This window comes from Carcharodon carcharias, chromosome 9 (assembly GCF_017639515.1).
Source record: "Carcharodon carcharias isolate sCarCar2 chromosome 9, sCarCar2.pri, whole genome shotgun sequence".
Lineage (NCBI taxonomy): Eukaryota > Metazoa > Chordata > Chondrichthyes > Lamniformes > Lamnidae > Carcharodon > Carcharodon carcharias.
In genome coordinates, this window is record NC_054475.1 from 44573671 (window position 1) to 44588797 (window position 15127).

Sequence of the window (15127 nt, forward strand, 5' to 3'; positions counted from 1 at the left end):
CAGTGTGGTTTTCTTAAAGTAACACCCTGTTTGCAGTGAACTGCACTACACGTTGACTTTGTTGAGGTGGTGGCCCATTCTGCCAAGCCTCACTGGCCTACATCTTCTGTTTTTGGGAAACTGATGGTGTCAAACTTCTCCCTATCCAGGAAATGCTTTCCTGACCCTGGTTGTAATTTGGGCCCACAGATAATTAACATGACAGTGCTCACAAGGGGCATTTACTCACCAATAACCTGCTCACTGATGCTCAGTTTGAGTTCTGCTAGGGCTACATGGCTTCAGACCTCATCACAACTTTGGACCATACATGGACCAAAGAATTCCAGGGGTTCAGTGAGAATGACTGCCCTTGACATCAAGGCAGCATTTGACCAGGACAAAAACAAAAATACCTGGAAAGCTCAGCAGGTCTGGCAGCATCTGTGGAGAGGAGCACAGTTAACGTTTCGAGTCCGCATGACTCTTCAACAGAACTAAGAAAAAATAGAAAAGGGATGAAATATAAGCTGGATTAAAGGGTGGGGGGGAGAGGTTGGACAAGAAGAGCTGGATAGAGGGCCAGTGATAAGTAAAGATAACTAAAAGATGTCACAGACAAAAGGACAAAGAGGAGCTGAAGGTGGTGATATTATCTAAAGGAATGTGCTAATTAAGGGTAGAAAGGACGGGAAAGGTACAGATAGTCCTGGTGGGGGAGGGATGGGGTGAAAGACCAGGTGTGGCCTTGTAAAATTGAAGTTAATGGAAATCAGGGGGAAAATTCTTCACTGGTTGCAGTCATACCGATGGCTGTGGTCATTGGAGGCCAATCATTTCAGTCCCAGGCTATCGCTGCAGGAGTCCTTTGGGATGGTATCTGAAGCTCAACCATCTTCAGCTGTTTCATTAATGGCCTTCCTCCATTGTAAGGTCAGAAGTGGCGATGTTTGCTGATAATTACATATTATTCAGTACCATTTGCGATTCCTCAGATACTGAAGCCGTCTACGTGTAGAAAGACCTGGACAACATTCAGGCTTGGGCTGGTGAGTGGCAAGTAACATTCATGCCACACAAGTGCCAGGCAATGATCATCTCCAACAAGAGAGTTTCTAACTATCTCCCCTTGATGTTCCATGACATTACTAATCACTGAATCCCACACCATTAACCAAAATCAGCCATATATATACTGTGGTTGCAAGAGCGGATCAGAGGCTGAGAATTCTGCAGCGAGTAACTCACCTCTAGACTCACCAAAGCCTGTCCACCATCTAGAAGGACGAGTCAGGAGCGTGATGGAATACTCTCCACTTGTCTGGATGAGTGCAGCTCCAACAAATATGCAAGAATACCATCCAGTACAAAGCAGGCACTTGATTTGTACCCCATTCATTACTGAAGCAAGTTGCAGCATTGTGTAGCACCTACAAGAGGCAATGCTGCAACTTGCCAAGGCTCCTTCGGCAGCACCTACAAATCAGTAACCTCTAGCACCTAGAAGGGCAAGGGCAGAAGATGCATAGGAGCACCAGCACCTACAAGTTCCCCTCCAAGACACACACAATCCTGACTTGGAATTATATTGTCATTCCTTCACTGTTGCTCGGTTAAAATACTGAAACTCCCTCTCTAACTGCATTGTGAGTGTTCCTACACCAGGTAGACAGCAGCAATTCAATAATGTTCAACAACAAAATCAATTTGGCTAGAGCTAAGGAACAAAAAGGGTGCAATTACATTGCTTGGTGTAGTCTACAGACAGCCAAATAGTGAGAAGGACGTAGAAGAAAAAATCTGCAGGGAAATTATAAAGAGACACAAGCATTATAGAATAGTTATAATGGCTGACTTTAATTACCCAAATGTAGACTTGGGACAGTGGTGGTGTAAAGAATAGAGAGGGGCAAAAGTTCCTAGATTGTGCTCAGGAGAATTTTCTACAGCAGCATGTGTCCAATCCAACAAGAACAGACGCACTGTTGGACCTGGTTATTGGAAATGAGGTGGGCCCAGTAGATCAAGTGTCAGTAGGGAAACATTTAAGAGACAGTGATCATTGTATTGTATGTTTTAGGATGATGATAGAAAAGGACGACAGGCAATCCAGAGTAAGAATAATTAACTGGACAAAAGCCGACTTTGTTGGGGCAAGAACGGAGCTGGGCCAAATAGACTAGAATAAAAGATTGGCAGCAAAATCTATAGCTGAACAATGGGCTACCTTCAAAAAATAATTGGTTCGGGCACAGTCAAGGTATATTCCATCGAACGGAAAAGGTAGGACAAACAAATCCAGAAATCCCTGGATGATAAAGGAGATAGAAATTAAGATAAAGAAAAAGTGTGCTTATGGCAGGTGTCAGGTAAAAAATACAACTGAGAACAAGAGAAATACAGAAGGTTCAAAGGAGAGGTGAAAAAGCACATTAGAGAAATGATGAGGGATTATGAGAAATGGCAGCCAACATACAGGGGAATCCCAAATTCTTCTGTAGGTATATAAATAGTAAAAGAGTGGTAAAAGGAGGCGTTGGGCTGATTAGGGACCTAAAAAAGAATTTACACATGGACGAAGGGGCCATGGCTGAGGTATTAAATGAATACTTTGCATCCATTTTTACCAAGGCAGTAGATGCTACCCAGGCCATGGTGACAGATGAGGAAACTCTGTCATTAGAAGGGTTCAAAATTGATAAGGAGGAAGTGTTGAATTGACTGTTGGTACTTAAAGTTGACAAGGCACCAGGACTGGATGAGATGCGTTCAAGGATATTGAAGGAAGAGAGAGTAGAAATTTTAGGGGCACTGGCCATAACCTTTCAGTCTTCCCTAAACTCAGGGCAGGTGCCAGAGGACTGAAGAATTGCAAACATTACGCCCTTGTTCAAAAAAGGTTGTAAGGATAAGCCCAGCAATTGCAGACCAGTCAGTTTAACTTCAGTGGTGGGTAAAATTCTAGAAACAATTATTCAAGATAGAATTAGTAGTCACATAGAAAATATGGGTTGATAAGGAAGAGCCAGCATGGATTTCTAAAGGGGAAATCGTATTTAACTAACTTGCTGAAGTTTTTTGAAGAGGTAACAGAGAAGGCATGTGAGGGTAATGTTGTTGATGTGGTGTACATGGACTTTCAAAAGGCATTTGGTACAATACCACAATAGACGTGAGAAAAGTTATTGCTCATGGAATAAAAGGGACAGTAGCAACGTGGATATAAAATTGGCTGAAAAATAGGAAGCAGAGAGTAACGGCCAATGGATATTTTTCAAACTGGAAGAAGGTTTGTCGCGGAGTTCCCCAAGGGTCAGTATTGGGACCCTTGCATAGATCATTGAAGGTGGCTGGACAGGTGGAGGGAGCAGTTAATAAAGCATATCGTGTCCTGGGCTTTATTAATAGAGGCATAGAGTACAAGAGCAGGGAGGTTATGCTGAATTTATATAAGACACTCGTTAGAACTCAGCTGGAGTATTGTGTACAGCTCTGAGCACTACACTATAGGAAGGATGTGAACACATTGGAGAGAGTGCAGAAGAGGTTTATGAGAATGGTTCCAGGGATGAGAAACTTCAGCTGAAGATAGATTATAGAGGTTGGGACTGTGCTTCCTGGAGGGAAGGCAACTAAGAGGAGACCTTGATAGAGTTGTTCAAAATCATGAGGGGGTTGGACAGAGTAGATATGGAGAAGCTGTTTCCACTCGTATATGGATCAAGAACGAGAGGGCACAAATTTAGTGATTTGCAAAAGAAGCAAATGTGACGTGAGAAAAAACTTTTTCACACAACGAGTGGTTGGGGTCTGGAATGCACTGCCTGGAAGTATGGTGGAGGCAGGTTCTATCAGGGCGTTCAAGAGGGCATTGGATGATTATTTGAGTAGAAACATTGTGCAGGGGTAAGGGGAAAGGCAGGGCAATGGCACTAGGTCATAATGCTCATTTGGAGAGCCAGTGCAGACATGGTGGGCTGAATGGCCTCCTCCTGAGCGTTAAAATTCTGTGGTGTGGCTCACCACCACCTTCTCAAGGGGAATTAGGGATTGGCAACAGGTGCTGGCCTTGCCAGCGATGCCCACATCCCATGGAGAATTAAAAAGGAGCTTCCAGTCATAGCAGATTGGAGCTAGAGGTTTGCCATGGCAGCCCTTGGGACTACTGGAAAGGGTAGAAAACAATGATGAGCTTTGTAAGGAAAATGGCTTTCTTCTGTGCTGCTGCTGGAACCTTTGTGCATCCACCCACAAAACACTTCCACAGGCCCCTTCCATTGCGCCCCTCTGCTCATTTGAGAATGCCGGAGACTGGGCCCTAATGGCAGCCCTTGATTGATTTAATCAGGGCGTGAGGCAGGCACATCTTGCACCAGGACTCTCTTATAAAAGAGGAGGAGGAGGCAGAATGTATCCCTCCAACTCATTTTAAGACCCTTCCATTCCAAATCTACAATTGGCAGATTGGGGCCAGGATGTGTGACTTCTCAAAGTACTGTTGGTTTTTATGTGTTTAACGTTTAAGGGAAATTGTTCAGGATTTAGTTTTCCACCTGGTATATTGTGATATTTAATCTATTGTGAATAATTAATTTGAATCTGAAAACGTTTTACACAAACCAGCTCAATTTAAAGTTCTCAGGTATTGCTTATCAATATGTATAAAATAAAGCATTGGTAGAGATCCCATTCAACTTCTAACTTGCATCGGAATTGCCAAGAGCTGAGGAAGATGCATCTTACTATATTATGCCACTTTTATCACTTCTGTGTAAACAAGTCAATAGAATAATGGAATATGCATGATTAGTTTCAGAATTGCGATAGCGCAGCTTTGGTTTGACTGAGCATATTAGCAGAATTTCCAGATTACAGCATCTGTTTGGCAAAGTAAAATAGTGTAATCCACATATCCTTCCAGCATTGATTCTGTAAATTTTTAGTTTTGTTCATTAGGTTTTTGGTAATTAATTTGCACATTGCATTTCTTATAGCTGGAGAAACTATGTTTGTTACTGCGGCTGTCCGAACTCCCAGAGCACCACCTGCCCCTGGCCTGCAACAGACTGATCTCCTTGTCATCTGATCTCAGTTACAGTAATGCGACTGTGCTCGCTCGGAATCTTTTCTTGACGAGGGTATGATGGGACTGTGTGGAACTACAATTTGCAATCGCTGTTTTTTTTCTTTTCCAGCTCCTCCATTTTGATTGCACAGCCGTTTCAGCCACTGAGATCTAACTGGGCTCCTCTGTCACCAAACACAATATTGGACACCAGAGATTGTTATGGCACAAATAACAAATGTTAGATAACATGATTCTATTATTTGTATGGCATTGCACCATGCTTACCCATATATGGGCAGATATATTGCAGGCACTGTGTTAATCCCAGCTGAAAATGAAGAGAGAGAATTAGGGGCCAGGGGAAAAGTGTTTCCAAAGAAGTTTTCACTATGTTCCAATTTCTCTGTGATGAGGGGTGGAGTCATGTTGATACTATTTTTAATATTCAATTTGTCCTACCATGTCAGTACAATTTTATATTTAAGGATGCTTTACAGTAAGATTGGAGCGCTGCATCATTTGAATGTTGCATTGCCTTAGACTAAATTTCAATTAGGTCCCCATGCAAAGGAAGCGAAGATTTGTCTTTGTATATATGTGCTGATATAAATAATGTGTAGCTCTCTTGTCGGCTCAGATGATAAAGATATTGTTTAAATGAACCATTATGGTTCCTTGGTTTGTTTTGAATTGGGATCACAAGCCCTTTACGGCACAGAGGGAGGGCATTCAGCCCATCTAGTCCGTGCCTGCTCTCTGTGGAACAAACCAGTCAGTCCCATTGCCCGCTCTATCGCTGTGGCCTTGTAAGTTTATTTCCTTTAAGTGCCCATCCAATTTCCTTTTGAGATCATTGTCTCTGCTTCTATTGCCCTCGTCAGCTGAGAGTTCCTGGCCATTACCATGTGACCATTAGTTAATTGTAATCAGTTTAGCATCAGAAATGTTCATTGTTATCCAGGGTACCCATGCTGAAATTGTGACAAAGAGACGATGAGGCATTGTGATGCCTTCCATCATAAAATAGCACATTAACATCCATTTTCTGTACTGATACATGAAGAAAGGCCACCAGAAATTGGCTGTAGAGTCATGTTCCCAAAAGGGTATGGCTTTGGTAGAGTTGGGGGAAAGTATAAATAAATAAGTGGATTGTGTATATTTGTAGGTACTCTCATTGACAGAGCCTGCCTCACGCTTTCTAATGGCTGCCATCACTTCATTTTGCAAGAAATATGCACGTCCATCCTGCAATGCTCTGATCGAGCCACTCCTTCAGGCTCCAGACATAGGTATGGTCAGATTTTAAAAACTACAGAAATGTACCGATAACAACTGTTATCACTGTTTGACTAAGAATGTCTAAAGCAGTCCTAACTATAGCCAGACATGAACTGGTGATCTGTGCATAAATTATTTTACTCTTCTTTTTTTTCCTTGCCTCTTTTTAACTGAGCATCAAACTGATACTTACCATCAAATTTTAATTCAGGAAGACTAGCTGATTTATCACTGTAGTGATTTACATCTTGCAGTGTGCAAAATTATGGGTATGGTGGAACAAGGCACTGAAGCAGTACATAGGAATTGCTGGATGAAATATGACCAAGGTCCACCTGTTTCATCTTCTGCCACCCTGGTAATCATATGACGTAACAATATAAGTTGTTGACTAATAGCAATCAATCTTTTATTAATTAGTCTCCAACATACCTAGACACATGAGGAAACTGTAAACCCACAACAGTGCAAAGCTTTGGGGACCATAGGTCCCAGATCATCTGTTCTTGCTATAGAGAGCATGCTACGTTATTATACAAAACAAAAACAGAATTACCTGGAAAAACTCAGCAGGTCTGGAAGCATCGGCGGAGAAGAGTTGATGTTTCGCGTCCTCATGACCCTTCAACAGAACTGTTCTGTTGAAGGGTCATGAGGACTCAAAACGTCAACTCTTTTCTTCTCCGCCGATGCTGTCAGACCTGCTGAGTTTTTCCAGGTAATTCTGTTTTTGTTTCGGATTTCCAGCATCCACAGTTTTTTGTTTTTAACTACGTTATTATACATCTTGTCTCAGGTTACTCATGTACTGTATCCCAAAATATTATCTTCTGAAAGAAACCCAATTTGTGTCACCAGGCTGCCACTGTTTTCTTTGAATTCGCATAATCTAATATGATGGTGAAGTTATATTCTCTAAAATTATCTATGTCACTAGTTACAAATGTGAAATCTGCTGAAGTGACATCCTCCTCAATGATTCTGCCCTTATATAAACTGTTAGGTGGTGTAATGTCACCACAGTTAACAATCAGAGTACCGCTGTCCCCATTGTGGAATCTTTCTTCATCTCTCTCTGAAACCTCCTTTCTGAAGCTACACTGACTGTCTAACTGAGGTTAAGAGCCCAATTCTGGACATGTACCTGTGTCTTTCCACATTACAACAAGTGCATTATGACATATTTCAGTCTTGATCATCTCATTAATAACTGTAAAGTTTTGTTCTGTATATCAGATTTTGCTGAAATAGACAGTAATTGTTAAATGCTTTTGCTTGCAGTTTCATGTTTCTGGATTCTTTACAGGAAATATTCAAGTGGAGCTGATTTGCAGACTTACAGAAGACTGCCTTGAACAAGAGCATCTAACAGTGACTTTTGGGTTGAGTTATTCTATTGATAATTCAAGTTTACATTGCATGTATATCTTGTATATTCCTCTCTCAGGAGAACATATTTGAAAGTATCCATGCATATAGTCAAATGGAGAAACAAAATCCTTCACATTTTTTAAAAGCCAACATTCTCTTGAGGATCCTCGATTTTAATTGCTTCGCTATTGGTGGCCGTGCCTTCGGTTGCCTAGCTCTAAACTCTAGCATATCATTCCTGCACTTCTCCATCTTGCTACCTCACTTTCCTCCTTCATGACACTCCTTGAAACCTGCCTCTTTGACCAAGCTTCTGGTCATCCGACTTAATATCTTCTTTTGTGGCTCGGTTGATGCTTAGTTTTATAATTCTCCTGTGAAGTGCCTTGGGATGTTTTAGTCTGTTAAAGGCACTATTTAGTATGTTGATAATTTATGTGTCTGCTGGACTGCTTTGTTGGTTGGAGTTCATCTAGAAGCTTCAGTATCCCTGTAGCAACTCCACTGCAAACAATGTGCAGAAGAGCCATTGGGCCATTCTGGAACTGCACTCCTTTTTTTCTCTCTGCACCGGCTGCAGGGGGCTTTTGAGATCAGGCCAGTTTGCAGCACAGCCATTGTATGCTGGCCAACTACTACAGAGGTCTGGGCCCTTTCTGAAGCTCTTTACAGTAACCACAACATTGATGCTTGAAAAATAAATTTAAGATGCACATATCATTCACTTTCGTGGAAAGAGGGAGTATTTTCAACAAAACTTGGTCTGGGATTTTACACTCCTTTAATCAGTTTTGAGGGAGAAAAGAAATAAGAACTTTTGTGGAAACCGTTAGAAATAAAATTAAGAATTGACTATTTTGCCCTGCTGTGGTTTCAGGTTTGGGGACATTGCACTATTTGAAGAAGGTCTGCTGCCAATGAGAAACCTTGTCAACTTTCAGCACAGGCCCCATCCCGCTTATGACAATGTTCTCGGGATTAAATTTGGAGAAACATGATTTTAAACCAGAGCTTTGCAACTTCCACTCATTTGTAATTAGCTCTGATTCAATCCAGATCAATTGATAAATTGAGCACACTAAAATTTTTGAAGCCTAGTCGCTTGTTTTGGAAGCCACTTTGCAAACTGTAGAGCTGCACCAGCATCATTGAGATGAATGACCAGTTAATCTGTTTTTGGTTGAAGAATAAGTGCTAGGCCAGGGCTTTGAAAAAGAACCATGTAAAAGATCTTTTACATCCGTCCAAATAGGCAGACAGCATTTTGTTTGCTATCTCAGCCAAAGGCTGGGACCTCCAATGATGCAGCATTGAAGTGTCAGCCTACATTGTGTTCAAATCCTAGTGGGTCTTGAACCCACAGAGGCTAAACGCTGAACAAAACTGGCATGTAAATTGGTGGACAAGAAATGTCAGAAATGTACATTGTACAACTTTTAGTGAACGGTTGCCTCAGTGGCAGACACATGCCTTCAGTCAAGTTCATCTCCATTTTTTATAAGGTAGTGAAAGTTGAAGGGAATACATGTAATGGCACAGGTAGCCTGTGCAAGGTTCTACTGAGGGCACAAAAATGGGGAGAATTGAAAAGATTGAACTGCGAGGATGAAAGAGGATCATCTATTGGGATTTTTTTTAAAGTGTGCTGGTTCTTCATGCTAATTATTGTGATATACTTACAGGCACATCTTGTCCATCATGTGGAGTGAAGAAATACTTTCTGTGGTCCATACGCTGCTTGAGAGGAGGGTGAGTAATAGTAACTGCAAGTTGGAGATACCATATGACCCACTGTGTATAGTTAAATTGAGCAACTATTTATAACAGCAAAATAATCTGGTGACATGGAAATAAATGGCTAACGTGTCAACATATAAAATACCATCCATGTGATTTGCACCAGGTGCTAATTATATATTAATTGACTGTTTAACTGTATTAGGGTGGGACTCATTTATACATAGAAGCAGACAAACTTTTTTCAATCTCTGTAAATAAAAGTTATTAAGTGTATAAAGATTAGGCTCCACTTCAAATTCATAACTAGCTCAGTGCTGTAACAAGCAGCTGCTGACACAGTTTAATTGTACCCCAGCAAAACATGATTGAGGGTTGGGCGTGGAAATCAATACCAAGTTTAAAACTACTTCCTATTTGTTTCAGAGTAACCAAACACTTTCAGAATTATGTCAGTTTTAGTTGCCAATACTGACTGGAACTGATCCCATGTATATACCATCTTAGTTAATTGGCCTGCTTTTTCCCATGGCTGGATAAATTATAATAGTAGATAAAATATTCTGAATTACTATTGTGTATATATGTGTTCCTTTTTGTGTAACATGTATACTTAGTATAATGCTCTCCTGCTTCTCAGCTATTGCAGGCTTACCTCCCAAGTCCTGCTTACATCTTGCTTCCAGGCTCTGTGACCCTCTTCATTGATAATAGGCATCACCAATTTTGAATATTCTTACCTTTATAACCGAGCGTTACAAAGACAGTCTGGTGGTCAAAAAATATTTCAAGAAAAGGAAACCACAATCTTGATAGGAATTGTGCACTATTCACTATATGGATTTAAAATCCAGTATTGCCCCTTCTGAACTGACTCATCACTTACAGGAATAAAGTTTATGAAACCCCTTATATTTTCATGAGGGTGTTCTAAATTACTTTATAGATAAGAGGTTACTTTTTTTTGAAGTGTAGTCACTGTTATGTAACAATGCAGCAACCAACAGTTGCGAAATCTCAAGTACAGCATACAAATAAATGACCAGATAATTTGTTTTCATGTTGGTTGAAGGAGGAGCCAGGAATTAGTTGCCATTTGAACAGCTATCATTCTATTTTCCTTAATAGGTGGAAGTAACATCTGAACTATTTGAGCAGTTTGTTCAAAAGCTCAGCCAGCATGCAGGAATTTTCAACAAATCTATGAAATATGCCAAAGTGGTCCTGGCTGCACTCTCAAAATACCAGATCTATGTAAGTATTGCAACTGAGTTTTGAGGAAAAACTTTGGCTTATATCTTATTTTTCAAGATTTGTGGGGGCAGTGAGGTGGTGGTGGGAGTAGGGGGTGTGGGAATGCAACAGTCAGCTGGCTCTCTGCTCACCCTTCTTTCCCCTCAAAGCCTTCCTGCCAGGAGTGAAGTAGTGGGAGAGGTGGCAACAATATGTCTATCCATCTAGACATGGACATAATGGAATAAACTGCAAAGAGTGAAAATGTGCACCAACATGTTCTGCTGTTTGCACCTTAGCAGTGCAGGTCATAGGGTTGCCTATTCATTACCAGCTGAGGTGGGCAGCACAGATCCCGTTCAAAATTGAAATGTTTTTGAATTTTGGTGATTGATTGTATTAGCTTTTCTGCCATTTCCTTTTTAGCTTTGAAGATACATAATGGCAATGCTGAAACCACTGGATAATGTAACTGATGCCCAAAACCAGAACATCAGTGAGGGTGGAGACTTTTCTTTTTGACTGAACTAAACCTACCATTCTGGACATTTGCCCCCAGTTCTGCAGCATCAACTAATTCAGATTCCTGTGTTTAACGTAATGTTTTAATTTAATACTACAATTCAGTGGTCTCATTGTTGTGGAATGAAACATTAACTTTGTAGGCACTGGAATCAAAGTACTCAAGATCAGGTAATTGTGCGGGCTGTGTGCTTTACTAATCTTTGCTGCAGTATAATTTTTTGGGTTTTTTTTTGAAAATGCTTGGAGCATTAAAGTAGATGCTCCCTGAATGCACTTCCTTACTGTCAGATCTTAGACCTGAACAAACATCCCAAAGCTCCAATCTTAGCCTGGCTGCAGTCATCAAAAAACTGGAGGAGCAGGACAACTATTTAAGCAACCCAAACACCGAATTAGGGTACTCAAGTTCGGCTTCTAGGATTATTACACATGATATTTTAGTTAAGTAAACTTTTAAGAAAACGTTTCTTAGTTTTTCATGTAGACTTCACTCAGACAACATCACAGGTGAGTAAGCAGAGCCATTTCTGCCCAAATTAAACAAAGCATTTACGACTTTATAACTGGTAACTTTTTAAATGATGTTAGTACAAATGGTCAAGTAATTATTATGTTTGGCTAATATGTAATCTGTTGTAAACCTTTTAAGTGGTGGGCACTTGTTTCCAAGCAGATACTAACCGTCAGTTCCACCATAAAAAGGCTGGTCTGAAGAGTGATTAAGAAACACTAACTGCACATTTATAATATTAAGAAAATAACAAATCAGATTGGCAAGTGTAGTCTGGAAGATGAGTTTGTAAAATGCTTTGACAACAGTTTTCTGGAACAATGCCTGGTGGAACCAACTAAGGATAAAGCTGTTTTAGATTTAGTATTGTGTAATGAGGCAGGGTTAATTCATAATCTCAAAGCAAAAGATCCTCTGGGAAAAGTGATCATGTTGCAATTGAATTCCATGTTAAGTTTGAGAGTAAAACACATTGGTCCAGAGCAAGAAATTTCAACCTAAACAAAGCACAGATACAAAAGGAGAGCTAGCTAATGTTGATTGAGTAAATCGACAAAAATCTGTGGTGATAAATAAACTGTGGGAAACATTTAAACGATTCCAAATGCTCAACAAAAACAAATTCCATTTTTAAAAAAAATCTCAGCAAGGGAGATCCATCTGTGACTTACTAGGGAAGTTAAGGACAGCATTAGATTAAAGAAAAGGCTATAATGTTGTGAAGAATAGTAGTCAGCCTGATGATTGAGAGAGCTTCAGAAACCAACATAGGGCAATCAAAAGGTTATAAAAATGGAAAAAATATGAGAGCAAACTAGCTAAAAATATAAAAACAGTAAGAACTTTTATATAAAAAAGGAGAGTAGCTAAAATAGATGTTGGTCTATAAAGGCAGAGGCAGAAGAAATTATCATGGGGAGTGAGGAAGTGGCAGGGACATTGAACAAATATTTTGTCTGTTTCCACAGTAGAAGACACAAATTATATTGCAGAAACGGAGGTAACCAAAGGACTAACTAATTACTTTAAGTTCCTTATTCTTACATCAGCAGAGAACAAATATTAGGGAAACCTAAGGTACTAATAGCTGACAAATCCTCTGACCTGATGGCCAACATTCCTAAGGTTCTAAAAGAGATGGTTGCGGAGATACTGGATACATTGGTTATGATTTTCCCAAATTCTTGAGATTCTTGAACAGTCCCACCAGAATGATAGTTAGCAGATGTAACACCACTATTCAGGAGAGGAGAGAAGAGGGAAAATAAGGAACAGTAGGCCAATTAGCCTGACATCTGTCATCAGGAAAATTCTGGAATCAAGGAAGTCTTAACAATGCACTTAGACAATCATATTGGCCAGATCTTCCGCTCAAGCAGCAGTGCCGGGTGCATTGCCACTGCTTGTACAATGTTTACCAGCGCAACGCTACTGCCCATTTCCTCCAGGACCTTTCAATCCCAACTAAAACAGTTCAGCGAGCAAAGTAGAGTTGGGGAAGGAGAGGGCAACGCCCACTTTTTACAGCACAAGCTGCCATATTCAATTAAATTTTTAAAGGTCCAAGTATTTTAATGAACAAGTGTGCATGAGTGGGTAGGTGAATGGTTGAATGAATGAATGGATAGGTGGGCGAGTGAGTGGGTGTCATGGGTAGTTGGGTTGGGAGATAGTGGAGTTAGGGGGTGCAATGTGGTTGGGGCATGGGGGAGGTGGTTCAGTCGGGAGGTAGTTGAGTTGGGTTGGGGGAGCAGGTTGGCTGGGTCAGGGAGGGTTAGCTGAGTGGTCACTCAGTCAGGTCAGGGGCCAGATGTGTAGTTACCCAGTTGTCAGACTAGGTTTTAAAGTGTCTTGACATTTCCAGGGAAAACATGCAGGTAAGTCCCACAAATCTGGCCCAAGGCTCCTCCCTGAGCTCAGGGTTGGAGGCGAGCGCAGAGGGTCCTGGGCAGCAGGGCATCAGCCCACCGAGAGTTCAGACTTCCCAGGCAATTCCCACATATGTCCACATGTCAGGACTTCTGCAGGGTCCTGACGCACATCTCCTGATGTATGTCCCACCTCCAGTGTTCTGGAGACGAGAAAATTTGTTCCATAATGACCAGACAGAGTCTGTGCGCTTTTATGAAAGGGAAATCGTGTTTGATAAATGTATTAAGTTTTTGTCAGGGTGTAACTAGTAGGGTGGAGCCAGTTAGCTCAGTTTGCTAGAGCATGTTGCTTAACAACACTGCTGACATGGGTTCAGTGCCCGTACTAGCTCTTGGGACTGCCTCTTTTACTTGATCCATTGTCATCTTATGGTATAGAGATGTGTGGAGAGCCATGATTAGCAGCCCTCGGACACCAACAACCCCGTATGAAGAGAGAAAGGTGGTCGAGTAGATAAAAGAGAACCAGTAGATATAGTATACTTGGATTTCCAAAAAAAATTCAATAAGATGTCATGCATAAGGAGCTAATCAATTAGGGCTGAGATGAGAATTCTTCACCCGAGGGTTTTGAATCTTTAGAATTGCTTACCCCATTGATTTGTGGATGCCCCATTACTGAGTATATTTATGACTGAAATAGATTCCTGGTTTTTCTAGGCATCAGGGGAGATCGGGACTGGGTGGGAAAGTGGAGCATGAGGCAGAAGTCATGATCGCATTGCATAGCAGAACATACACAGGGCCGATTGGTCCACTCCTATTCCTTATGATCTTAAGAAATACAATTGAAGGGAAATGTGCTTCAGTGTTGATCTCTCACACTTTCAGCAATTCTGGCCTGTGCTCTTTCTCCTTTGAAGAATTTGAATGATATTGGCCAAACATATTTTACTTTGGACTCAGTCTGGCTGACTGCTGCAGCTTGATTTGTTCTTTTCATAGAATTGATACAGGAACTGCATTTCTAGTATGTGGTCCTCCCTTCTAATTATTATCCAGTGACTCCAGTTAGAAAATGTACCAGCCAGCTGAGGACAGGCTGAGAAAGCCTCCAGCCCCATCACTATCGAAACAGAGCCATTGCATAGTTTCTCTCCTTTTCTAAAGCTAATAGGAAACCAGTCAAAGAAATGACTCTGAAGCATTGATTTTTTTTTTTTGTTACTTTTTCTAGATAACAACTGCGCACAAAAACGAACTGTCCTGTGCCTTAGCACTGCACAAGACATTTCTGAAGAAGTCAATGCAGGCAGCATTAAAGCACATCGTTACAACGTGAAGTGTTTTTCGAGGAAGCAACGGTGGGACAGTGAGAGGAATTGTGACACTGTATTTATCATACATCCAGTTTGGTTGGAGTACATGCTTCTTCAGATCCACAGCAAGAATTGGAATGGGTGAAGACCATATGTCAGGATAAAGGACACTGTAAAGTTGAGGACTGTGACATTATATGTTTATGTATATAAAAATATACAGTACAGTATA

At 40.9% G+C, this 15127-nt stretch overlaps 1 protein-coding gene across 2 annotated transcripts in view; it reads left to right on the forward strand.

Moving 5' to 3' along the window:
• The window catches only part of fance (FA complementation group E), a 235753-nt gene extending 220626 nt beyond the window's left edge, over positions 1-15127 (forward strand). For both annotated transcript variants that reach the window (XM_041194850.1, XM_041194852.1), the window contains 6 exons: positions 4974-5117; positions 6216-6339; positions 7635-7710; positions 9382-9448; positions 10565-10690; positions 14814-15127. In XM_041194850.1, the coding sequence (XP_041050784.1) occupies positions 4974-5117; positions 6216-6339; positions 7635-7710; positions 9382-9448; positions 10565-10690; positions 14814-14918 (642 nt within the window). In that variant the 3' untranslated portion in view covers positions 14919-15127. The remainder of the gene's footprint in view (positions 1-4973; positions 5118-6215; positions 6340-7634; positions 7711-9381; positions 9449-10564; positions 10691-14813) is intronic.